Source organism: Chiloscyllium plagiosum, unplaced genomic scaffold (genome assembly GCF_037043375.1).
Source record: "Chiloscyllium plagiosum isolate Xiang-an unplaced genomic scaffold, Cpla_swu_hap1 HiC_scaffold_8, whole genome shotgun sequence".
Lineage (NCBI taxonomy): Eukaryota > Metazoa > Chordata > Chondrichthyes > Orectolobiformes > Hemiscylliidae > Chiloscyllium > Chiloscyllium plagiosum.
In genome coordinates this window covers 35,112,164-35,125,026 of record NW_028270146.1, presented here as the reverse complement: position 1 = coordinate 35,125,026, position 12,863 = coordinate 35,112,164, and the positions used below count along the sequence as shown (strand labels likewise).

General features: G+C 45.1%; 1 protein-coding gene across 1 annotated transcript in view; it reads right to left on the bottom strand.

The window, feature by feature from the left end:
• Positions 1 to 12,863, bottom strand: part of ppp2r5eb (protein phosphatase 2, regulatory subunit B', epsilon isoform b) — a 90,531-nt gene that overhangs the window by 17,667 nt on the left and 60,001 nt on the right. Inside the window, exons 6-7 of the mRNA XM_043697219.2 lie at positions 8,474 to 8,533; positions 585 to 693 (exon numbers count right to left, since the gene is read on the bottom strand). Coding sequence (XP_043553154.1) covers positions 585 to 693; positions 8,474 to 8,533 — 169 coding nt within the window. The remainder of the gene's footprint in view (positions 1 to 584; positions 694 to 8,473; positions 8,534 to 12,863) is intronic.

Sequence of the window (12,863 nt, the reverse complement as noted above, 5' to 3'; positions counted from 1 at the left end):
ATTTTCTCTATGGCATTTTGTTTATTTTCTAAAAAAAAAATCCTGTTTGATTTCACAAATTATTTTTCCAAATAAATTCCAGGTCACATACTTTAAAAAGTCATTTGACCATGGAACACAAAGATAAATGCTGCACATGTTTATGACTGGAAAAATTCATAATAGACCCTGTTCTCGTTGCAAATGACCTGAGGATAAGTTGCAGCCAAATAGGATTGAATGAATTCAAAGGACAGATTATGCTTTGCTGTCAAAGAACATTAACAAACTATTCAAACAGTTAGAAAATCTGTTGACAATCAAAAGACTGCTAAAGATTGTCAAAACAAAATATAAATAGCAGTAACTCATGCTCTCCTCTACTTGGGAGGAGGTTAGACTTATAGCCTTTGAAAGGAGAAAATAATGTAAACTGTTTTGCAAAATGGAGACTTATAAGTGAAATGGGAATGATCATGTCTGCCGTTTATGGCAGAATTTCACACATGAATGGTATCAATGGTCACTTACACCTCTGGACATGAGCAATCTCAATCTGAATAATCTAGCACTAGAAAAATAAGTAAATCAAGTAACATTCCTACCTGTGCATGGAAAAGTGATAAACTCCTCACAGTATGCAAAGGGAGCAGAACCTTAATCAGAAATTGTTTGTGTTCAGCCTTCAGGGGCAATGCAAACCCATTTATTATACTGTCAACAAAAACAAAAGGAATGGTTATCCACCACAGCCTTAAACGTATACAATACTCTACAATTTTTCCGAGAACTTTATTAAAAAAGTGTTGATATCAAATAAAAAGAAACAGTTCCAATTAAAAGAGTCATCATCTTCTACATGTAGCTCAATGCTCACATTTTTAAACATTTCAGGCATTTTTTCACCAAACTGCAGATGCTTATGTTGGCCTTGTTTGACAAAAATCAAAAAGACGACCTCCCTTTTCACATCTACATTATAGCTAACTTATTATAGCTAGGCGTTGTAGTACATACAACTGTGCCAAGTAAGGCCAGCAGAATGAGAGCACTGGATTAGAAAACCACAATGATATAAATTCATCAACATTTCAAGGCCACTTCTGTAAGCACGTGTGACAAATGTGTAAAATAAGTCAGCTTAACTATCAATTGTTTTAGAACATAAAGTCTTAGAAAGACAACCACAGAATCGCAATGATATATTGCGGACAACTCTCCAGTCCACACAGCTCATTTACTTCCCCCGCTTCCATTTCCTTCCCAGCCCCACCCTCCAAAATTTCAGAGCAAAGAGAAAAGAAACTGAATCAATGCACTGTAAGAGACATGTTATACAAGTAATTTATTAAATAATGCAATGCCTATTCCTGTAATACTTGGAGTACAGTAATGTGTTTAGCTCTGAAGGTGCATCTATGTTTAACATCGCCTGACCCCTTCAGGCCACTGCAAAGAAGTGTTCTAAAAAGCCAGTTACAGCCGTTTATAAATTCTTGAACCTATTTAAAGCATGTAAATATCTGGCTGCAGTTGAGAACTCAGAACTGAACTGTTTACAATCAGTCTCTTTTATTTTACATCAGTAATAAGGTCGAACATCAGAAATGAAGGATATATTGGGCATAACTCCATGTGCAAATCTTGGATAAAGAATTTCCTGTATAGTTGGGCAGAGGGTAAAACGCAGTAGCCTACTTTTGAGGCAGTTTCATTTAAATGTAGGTGATGGTCATTTAGCTCTTTGAGTCTGCTCTGCCATTTAGTATGATTGTGCTGATTATCCAACTCAGTAACCTGTCACTTCCTTCTCCCCATATGATTTGATCTCTATAGCCCCAAGAATTAACTTAACTCCTCTTTGAAAATATTAAACATTTCTTTGTCAATTGTTTTCTCTGGTAGAACTTCACAGACTCACTACTCTCTAGGTGAAGAAATTTCTTCTCATCCCAGTCCTGCTGAATAACTGATTCAGTGTCCTTAGATTGTGATCCCTGGTTCTGGACTTCATGGTCATTGGAAACATCCTGCCTGCATTTAACCCATTTAAATTCAGTTAGGAAGTAGGTTACCAAAGGATGTTGACAGTGAGGAATTTAGTGATGGTGACACCACTGAATGTCATGGGGAAGTGTTTAGATTGTCTCTTGTGAAGATGGTCATTGCCTAATATTTGTGTGATGTGAATGCCGCTAGCCTTTTTTCAGTCTAAATTGGTCGAGGTAGTGTTGTATTTGGACATGGACTGCCTTAATATCTGAGTCGTCACGTATGGTGCTGAACATTGCACAATCAGGGAACGTCCCCACTTCTGATCCTGTGACTGAAGGAAGGTCATTGATGAAGCAGCTGAAGATGGTTGGGCCTAGGAAACTACCTTAAACTACTGTAGAGATGTCCTGGAGCTGAGATGACTGACCGCCAACTGGCTTTGTATGTCCCAGGTATTACCCCAACCAGCAGAGAGTTTCTCCCCACCCTCGATTCCAGATTCCCATTGACTCCAGTTGTGCAAGGGCTCTTTGCTGTCAGATTCAGTTAGAGTCTCATCTGGGCGGCACGGTGGCTTGGCGGTCAGCACTGCGGCTTGGCGGTCAGCACTGCTGCCTCACAGAGCCAAGGACCCGGAAACAATTCCAGCCTCAGGCGACTGGCTGTGTGGAATTTGCACATTCTCCCCGTGTGTGCATGGGTTTCCTCAAAGTGCTCCGGTTTCCTCCCACAATCCAAAGATGTGCAGGTTAGGTGAATTGGCCATAGCGTTCAGGGATATGTAGGTTAGGTGCATTAGTCAGGGATAAATGTCGAGTAATAGGGTAGGGAAATAGGTTGGGGTGGGATACTCTGCAGAGGGTCAGTGTGGACTTGTTGGGCCAAAGGGCCTGTTTCCATGATTCTCTGATTCTAAAGAGTTCTACAGCACGGAGACAGGCCCAAACTAGCCGATATGACTAAAATGTTCATCAACGCTAACCCCATTCCGCTGTACCCTTCTAAGTTGTTCTTATCCACGTTTGTCTAAATGCCTTTTAAAATGTTGTTAAAGTACCCACCTCAACCACTTCCACTGGCAGCTCATTCCATATGCATTCCAACCCCTCTGTGTAAAAAGGTTGCCTCCCAGGTTCCCTTTTATTCTTTCCCCTCTAATCTTAAACTGATGCCCTCTAGCCCTTGATTCCCCAACCCTGAGAAAAAAAAAAGAGAATGCATTCACCCTGTCCATGATCTTATACACTGCTATAATATCACCCCTCAGTTTCCTACACTCTAAAGAAAAAAAGAGTCATACACATGTCCAACCTCTATAACTCAGTCCCTTGAATCCAGGCAACACCCTTATAAATTTCTTCTGCACTCTTTCCAGTTTAATAACATCCTTCCTACAGCATGGTGACCAAAACTGAACACAATTCACCAAGTGTGGCCTTACCAATGTCCTGTACAACTGCAACATAACTCCCCAACTTCTCAATGCCCTGACTGATGAAGGCCAGTGTGCCAAAAGCCTTCTTCACTGTCCTGTCTACCTGTGACTCCACGGTCAGAGAACTGTGGACCTCAACTTCAAGACCCTTATATTCCACTATACTCCCGAAGGCCTGAACATTCTCTCCTATCTTGAATTGATTTTCCAAAACGCAAAATCTCTCACTTATCTATATTAAAGTTCTTTGAGGAGGTGTCAAGACAGGTCGACAACGACAGAGCAGTGGATGTGGTGTATATGGATTTCAGCAAGGCATTTGATAGGGTTCCCCATGGTAGGCTCATTCATAAAGTCAGGAAGTATGGGATACAGGGAGATTTGGCTATCTGGATTTAGAATTGGTTGGCTGACAGAAGGCAGAGAGAGTGGTTGTAGATAGAAAATATTCTTCCTGGAGGAGAGTATCGAGGGGAGTCCCGCAGGGCTCTGTTCTTGGGCCTCTGCCCTTTGTAGTTTTTATAAATGACTTTGATGAGGAGGTCGAGGGGTGGGTTGGTAAATTTGCAGATGACAAAGGTTGGAAGTGTTGTCGATTGTGTAGAGGGCTACTGCAGACTGCAGCGCGACATAGACAGGATGCAGAGCTGGGCTGAGAAATGGCAGATGGAGTTCAACCTGGATAAATGCGAAGTGGTGCATTTTGGAAGGTCGAATTCGAATGCTGATATCAGATTAAAGACAGAATTCTTGGCAGAATGGAGGAACAGAGGGATCTGGGTGTGCAAGTACATTGATCCCTCAAAGTTGCCACCTAAGTGGATAGGGCTGTTAAGAAAGCATATGGTGTTTTGGCTTTTTTTTTTTACAAGAGTTTAAGAGCCGTGAGGTTTTGCTGCAGCTCTACAAGTCCCTGGTGAGACCACATTTGGAATATTGTGTCCAGTTCTGGTCGCCCTACTATAGGGCAGATAGACGCTTTGGAGAGGGTGCAAAGAAGGTTTACCAGGATGCTGCCTCGGCTGGAGGGCTTGCCTTATGAAGAGAGATTGAATAAGCTCAGACGTCTCTCTGGAGAGAAGGAAGAGAGGAGACCTAATTGAGGTGTGCAAAATAATGAGAGGCATAGATAGAGTCAATAGCCAGAGACTTTTCCTCAGGGCAGGATTGATTGGTACGAGAAGTCATGGTTTGAAGATATTAGGAGCAAGGTATAAAAGGAGGTTCTTTACGCAGAGAGCTGTGAATGCATGGAATGCATTGCCAGTTGAGGTGGTGGAAGCGAAGTAAATGGGGTCATTTAAATGACTGCTGGACATGAACATGGACAGCAGTGAGTTGAAGTGTGCGTAGGTTAAGTTACTATATTTTATATTAGGATTAAGTCTCAGCACAACTTCGTGGGCCTAAGGGCCTGTTGTGTGCTGTACTTTTCTATGTTCTAAACACCATTTTCCATTTCTCGGCTCACTTCCCCATCTGATCAAGGTCCAGCTGCAGTTTCTGATGACCTTCCTCACTGTCCACGATGCCTCCTATTTTAGTGAAACTGATGGAGTGAGAACAGCAATCACTCCATCCCTGGGTGGTCTCAAACCACCAACTTTCAATTAACAGCTAAATGCACTGACCAAATATGGTCTTGATGTCAAGGGCTATCACACTCACCTGGAATTCAGCTCTTTTATCCATGCTTGAACCAAGGCTGTAATAAGGTTAGGAGCTGAGCAGGCCTAGTGGAATCCAAACTCTGCATTACTAAGCAGGTTATTGCTGAGCAGGCGCTGCTTGATAGCACTGTTGATGACACCTTCCATCTGTTTACTGCTGATTGAGAGTAGACTGATGGGGCAGTAACTGGCCAGGTTGGATGCGTCCTTTTTGTGTGCAGGACATACCTGGGCAATTTTCCAAACAGTTGGATATCGTTGCAGTACTGAAACATGTGGGTTAGGGGTATAGCAAGTCCAGGAGCACAAGTCTTCAGTATCATTGCAAGAATGTATTTGGGGCAGTATTCAATGCCTCCAACCATTTCTTGCTACCATGTAGAGTGAATTGAATTGGCTAAAGACTGGCATTTGAGATGCTGAGAGCCTCTAAAGGAAGAGAAAGTGAGGACTGTAGATGCTGGAGATCAGAGCTGAAAATGTGTTGCTGGAACAGCGCAGCAGATCAGGCAGCATCCAAGGAACAGGAGAATTGACGTTTCGGGCATAAGCCCTTCTTCAGGAATGAGGAAAGTGTGTCCAGCAGGCTAAGATAAAAGGTAGGAAGGAGGGGCGTTGGAAATGCGATAGGTGGAAGGAGGTCAAGGTGAGGGTGATAGGCCAGAGTGGGGTGGGGGCGGAGAGGTCAGGAAGAAGATTGCAGGTTAGGAAGGCGGTGCTGAGTTCGAGGGATTTGACTGAGACAAGGTGGTGGGAGGGGAAATGAGGAAACTGGAGAAATCAGAGTTCATCCCTTGTGGTTGGAGAGTTCCTAGGCGGAAGATGAGGCGCTCTTCCTCCAACCGTCGTGTTGCTATAGTCTGGTGATGGAGGAGTCCAAGAACCTGCATGTCCTTGGTGGAGTGGGAGGAGGAGTTGGAGTGTTGAGCCACGGGGTGGTTGGGTTGGTTCGTCTGGGTGTCCCAGAGGTGTTCTCTGAAACGTTCCGCAAGTAGGCAGCCTGTCTCCCAGATATAGAGGAGGCCACATCGGGTGCAGTGGATGCAGTAAATGATGTGTGTGGAGGTGCAGGTGAATTTGTGGCGGATATGGAAGTGTCCCTTGGGGCCTTGGAGAAATGACGGCGGACAATACGCTGTACATGGAGGTTGGTGGGGTGGTAGGTGAGGACCAGTCCTGGTGGCGGTTGGAGGGGCGGGGCTCAAGGGCAGAGGAGCGGGAAGTGGAGGAGATGTGGTGGAGGGCATCGTCGACCACGTCTGGGGGGAAATTGCGGTCTTTGAAGAAAGATCCCTCGAACCTCGAAAGATTCTTCGAATCCCTCAAACACCTCCAAACGGACCCCACCACCAGGGATATATTTCCCTCCCCTCCCCTATCAGCATTCCGAAAAGACCACTCCCTCCGTGACTCCCTCGTCAGGTCCACACCCCCCACCAACCCAACCTCCACTCCCGGCACCTTCCCCTGCAACCGCAAAAAATGCAAAACTTGCGCCCACACCTCCCCCCTTACTTCCCTCCAAGGCCCCAAGGGACACTTCCATATCCGCCACAAATTCACCTGCGCCTCCACACACATCATCTATTGCATCTGCTGCACCCGATGTGGCCTCCTCTATATCGGGGAGAGAGGCCGCCTACTTGCGGAACATTTCAGAGAACACCTCTGGGACACCCAAACCAACCCAACCACCCCGTGGCTGAACACACCAACTCCCCCTCCCACTCCACCAAGGACATGCAGGTCCTTGGACTCCTCCATCGCCAGACCATAGCAACACGACGGTTGGAGGAAGAGCGCCTCATCTTCCGCCTAGGAACCCTCCAACCACAAGGGATGAACTCATTTCGCCAGTTTCCTCATTTCCCCTCCCCCCACCTTGTCTCAGTCAAATCCCTCGAACTCAGCACCGCCTTTTTAACCTGCAATCTTCTTCCTGACCTCTCTGCCCCCACCCCACTCTGGCCTATCACCCTCACCTTGACCTCCTTCCATCTATTGCATTTCCAATGCCCCTCCCAAGTCCCTCCTCCCTACCTTTTATCTTAGCCTGCTGGACACACTTTCCTCATTCCTGAAGGGCTTATGCCCGAAACGTCAATTCTCCTGTTCCTTGGATGCTGCCTGACCTGCTGCGCTTTTCCAGCAACACATTTTCAACCTCTAAAGGAGGCCAAGATGGATCATCCACACAGCACTGAGAGAAGATTGTTGCCAATGCATCAGCCTTTTGAACTGATGTGCAGGGCTCCCACAGTATTGAAAATGGGGATACTTGTGCAACATAGTCTTCCAGCAAGTTGTTTAATTGTCCACAACCATTCACAACTGAGCTTAGATCTGATCTGCTGGTTGCCAGATTGCTTAGCTCAATCCATCACTGGCTCTTTGTGCTGTTTAGCACATTAGTCCTATTTTGTAGCTTCTCACTTGACTGCTCATTTTTAGATTAGTCTAGTGAAGCTCCTGGCATGCCCTTCTGCACTCTTGACTGAACTACTATTTATTAACTGCCCATTTTTACTCTAGAGGAACACAATATACTTTCACATTTCCTTTTTAAATATTCTTACTATCCATTTTCTAGCTCACTTCCTCCTGAGTAACCTTGTTGCTATTCTGATATTCTTAATATTCTGATCAATTATCCAACTGGTCACTCACCTTTGTGCAATTCTATGCTTTCCTGAATATGTTTAGTTGGCCACAGATGCTGGCTCTTTCCTGGAGAAGTCTTTCTTTATCGTAGGAATATACTTAAGAGTATTCGAAAATAACCCTTTTAATGCCATCTTTATACATACATCCAATAGTCTGGTGTACCGGATCAATTCAGCTAGCTGAGTTTCATGTTCATACAGCTGTCAGTAATTGTAAAATATCACTCTTAGACCCAATCATCACCCTTTCAAACAATGTAAAATTGAGTAATATTTTGGTCACTGCTCCCAAGGTAGTCTATTATGGGGGCGGCACCGTGGCACAGTGGTTAGCACTGCTGCCTCACAGCGCCAGAGACCCGGGTTCAATTCCCGCCTCAGGCGACTGACTGTGTGGGTTTGCGTGTCTGCGTGGGTTTCCTCCGGGTGCTCCGGTTTCCTCCCACCATCCAAAGATGTGCAGGGTCAGGTGAATTGGCCATACTAAATTGCCTGTAGGTGTTGGATAAGGGGATTACATGTAGTGTTGGTACATGTAGGGGTATGGGTGGGTTTCGCTTCGGCGGGTCGGTGTGGACTTGTTGGGCCGAAGGGCCTGTTTCCACACTGTAATGTAATCTAATGTAATGTAATCTAAATTTTGATGTTACGAATTAATAAAAGAATCAGAAAAGAATCAGAATTCTATGAATTTGTAACTAAGCTTAATAATTAGGTGTGAGGTTGCTTACCTTCCTAATATTTCCAGAAGCTCTGCTACACCATTAAAACGTTCTGTTTCATAAACAAATCTGTAAAGAAAACTGAAGTGTAAAAGTGTGTGCTTAAACAGCAAGCGACACTTGCATTTTTACGGAAAGAAAAAAAGAAACACCAAACTTGTCGTATCAATGCCCAAATATTTTCAAAACATTTAAAAACTTTAAAACTATTGTTTTAATATTCTGAATTAGAGAGAGTTCAAACCTGAAACTACAGGCAGGGTGTTAATTTAGAAAGTGTACTGCTAGCTAGCCAAGAAATGCTACAGATGTAATTTTTAACATTGGTGACCAACATACTACATTTTATTACTGACTTCACTTGCATTTTAGAAAATGATGAAAGATCTCCTTATCTCTTACTTATTTAGAACTGGATGGCCTGCACCCAAGTTTTGGGGGAGGGTGAGCAGCCAGAAATCGTGATACATACTGGCACCAATGACGTAGCCAGGAAAGGGACTGAGGATCTGAATAGTGACTTCAGAGAGCTAGGATGGGAATCAGAAGAGCAGGACAAGTAGTGTAGTGTTCTCAGATTTGCTACCAGTGCCACAGGACAGTGAGATGAGGAACAGTCAGTAAGTACAGCTTAACACGTGGCTGCACGGCTGGTGCAGGAGGGAGGACTTCACGTACTTAGACCATTGGGGTGCCTTCTGGGGAAGGTGGGACCTGTATATGAAGGACAGATTGTACCTAAACTGGAGGTGCAAAAAGTCCTGGCTGGGAGAATGGCTTGAGTGGTTTAGGAAGGTTTAAAACTGGTTTAGCAGGGGGGGTGGGAACCAGATCTACACATCTGAGGGGGGTGGGAAGGTGGGTCTAGTTGTCAACGAGGCAGTGACATGAAGTAGTGAATCTATCGGGAAGGTTTTTCATGTGATGGAACAAAAGGATCGGTTAAAGTGTGTCTGCTTTAATGCAAGGAGTGTCAGAAATAAGAGTGACGAACTTCTAGCGTGGATTAGTACTTGGCACTATGATGTTATACCCATTAACAGAGACGTGGGTTTCATAAGGGCACTTGTGGTTGCTAAAGAATGGTGGGGAGGAGCAGGTAGCATTGCTAATCAGAGTGCATCACCGCTACAGAAATGAAGGTCGTCAAGGAAGGTTTGTCTACTGAGTCAATCAGTATGGGTGGAAGTTAGAAACAGCAAGGGAGCAGTCTGTCTGACAGGAGGCAGAGAGTTGGGATAAAAGGTTCTTTTTCGGAATGGCAGCCGGTGACAAGCGGTGTCCCGCAGGGTTCAGTGTTGGGGCTGCAGCTGTTCACATTATATATTAATGATCTGGATGAAGGGACTGGGGACATTCTAGCGAAGTTTGCCGACGATACAAAGTTAGGTGGACAGGCAGGTAGTACTGAGGAAGTGGGGAGGCTGCAGAAGGATCTAGACAGTTTGGAGGAGTGGTCCAGGAAATGGTTGATGGAATTCAATGTGAGCAAATGCGAGGTTTTGCACTTTGGGAAAAAGAATAGAAGCATGGATTACTTTCTAAACGGTGAGAAAATTCGTAAAGCCAAAGTACAGAGGGATCTGGGAGTGCTAGTCGAGGATTCTCTAAAGATAAACATGCAGGTTGAGTCCGTGATTAAGAAAGCGAATGCAATATTGTCAATTATCTCAAGGGGGTTGGAATATAAAAGCAGTGTCGTGCTACTGAGACTTTATAAAGCACTGGTTAGGCCCCATTTGGAGTACTGTGTCCAGTTTTGGTCCCCACACCTCAGGAAGGACATACTGGCACTGGACCGTGTCCAGCGGAGATTCACACGGATGATCCCTGGAATGGTAGGTCTAACATACGAGGAACGGCTGAGGATCCTGGGATTGTATTCATTGGAGTTTAGAAGATTAAGGGGAGATCTAATAGAAACTTACAAGATAATGCATGGCTTGGAAAGGATGGATGCTAGGAAATTGTTTCCGTTAGGCGAGGAGACTAGGACCCGTGGACACAGCCTTAGAATTAGAGGGGGTAAATTCAGAACAGAAATGCGGAGACATTTCTTCAGCCAGAGAGTGGTGGGCCTGTGGAATTCATTGTGGGCCCGAAACGTCGATTCTCCTGTTCCCTGGATGCTGCCTGACCTGCTGCGCTTTTCCAGCAACACATTTTCAGCTCTGATCTCCAGCATCTGCAGACCTCACTTTCCCCTGTGGAATTCATTGCCACAGAGTGCAGTGGAGGCTGGGACACTAAATGTCTTCAAGGCTGAAATTGATAAATTCTTGATGTCACAAGGAATTAAGGGCTACAGGGAGAATGCGGGTAAGTGGAGTTGAAATGCCCATCAGCCATGATTGAATGGCGGAGTGGACTCGATGGGCCGAATGGCCTTACTTCCGCTCCTATGTCTTATGGTCTTATAGTCACCTCATCGGGGGTCTTCTACAGACCAGAAGAAGGGCTTATGCCTGAAACGTTGATTCTCCTGTTCCTTGGATGCTGCCTGACCTGCTGCGCTTTTCCAGCAACACATTTTCAGGTCTTCTACAGACCCCCCTAATAGCTCTAGGGAGATCAAAGAACTCATAGGCCAGCAGATTTTGGAAAAGTGCAGACGTAGCAGGGTTGTTCTTAAGGGTGACTTCAACTTTCCCAATATCAACTGGAATCTCCTTAGTACAGATGGTTTGGATGGAGCAGTTTTTGTCAGGTGCGTTCAGGAAGGTTTCCTTACTCAGTATTTAGACAGGCTGACAAAAGGAGAGGCCATTTTGGATTTGGTGCTTGGCAATGAGCCAGGACAGCTGTCAGATCTCACAGTGGGAGAACACTTTGGTGACCGTGACCACAACTGCCTCACATTTACCATAGCCATGGAGATGGAAAGGAGCAGTTACCAAGGGAAAATATTTAACTGGGGCAAAGGAAACTATGACGCTATCAGACTGAAGTTGGGAAGTACAGATTGGGAGCAATTGTTCCACAGAAAGGGCACAGACATGTGGAGACTCTTTAAGGAGCAGTTGCTGCAAGTGATGCACAAATTTGTTCCTCTAGACAGGTCAGAAGGGGTAAGATTAAGGAGCCTTGGATGATGAGAACAGAGGAGTCAAAAGGTACAAGGCAGCTTACGTAAGGTGGAGGGAGAAAGCACAGATTTAGACGATTACAGGCTTACAATAAAGGTGCTCAGAAATGGACTGAGGAGAGCCAGGAGGGGGCATGAAAAAGGCTTGGCAGGAAGGATTAGGGAGAACTCAAAAGCGTTGTATGCATACGTGAGAAATAAGAGAATGATCAGGGAGTAGGTCGGTCCGATCAGGGATATTGTAGGGAAGTTGTGCACGGAATCTGAGCAGATAGGGGAAGCCCTAAATGAGCTTTTTGCTTTGGTTTTCACTAAAGAAAGGAACCTTGTTGTGAATGAGAACTTTGAGGAGCAGGGAAACAGGCTTGAACAGATAGAGATTGAGGAAGTTGAGGTGCAGGAAATTTTGGCAAACATTAAGATTGATAAGGCCCCAGGGCCAGACCAGATTTATCCTAGGTTTCTCCAGGAAGCGAGAAAGGAGGTTGCTAAGCCGCTGGCGAAGATCTTTGCTTCCTCACTCTCCACGAGAGTCGTCCTGGAGGATTGGAGGGAGGTAAACGTTGTTCCTCTTTTCAAGAAGGGGAAATGGGAAAATCCCTGGCAATTACAGACCAGTGAGTCTTATGTCTGTGGTCAGCAAGGTTTTGGAAAGAATTCTGAGGGATAGGATTTATTACAATTTGGAAAAGCATAGTGTGATTAAAGGCAGTCAGCATGGCTTTGAGGGGCAGGTCTTGCCTCATAAATCTTATGAAGTTCTTTGAGGTGGTGAGGAGACAGGTTGACGAAGCTCAAGCAGTGGATGTGGTGTACATTGACTTCAGCGAGGCATTTGATAAGGTTCCCCATAGTAGGCTCATTCATAAAGTCAGAAGGTATGGGTTACAGGGAGATTTGGCTGTCTGGATTCAGAATTGGTTGGCTGACAGAAGACAGAGAGAGTGGTTTTAGTAGATGGAAAGTATTCTGCCTGGAGGTCAGTGGTGAATAGTGTCCTGCAGAGCTCTGTTCTTGGGCCTCTGCTCTTTACAGTTCTTATAAATGACTTGGATGAGGAGGTTGAGGGTTGGGTTAGTAAATTTGCCAGTGACACAAAGATTGGAGGTGCCATCGATAGTGTTGAGGGCTATTGCAGGCTGCAGCACGACAGACAGGATGCAGAGATGGGCTGAGAAATGGCAGATGGAGTTCAACCTGGATAAATGTGGAGTGATGCATTTTGGAAGGTTGAACTTGAATGCTGAATATAGGATTAGAGACAGGATTCCTGGCAGTGTGGAGGAACAGAGGGACCTTGGTGTTCAAGTATAT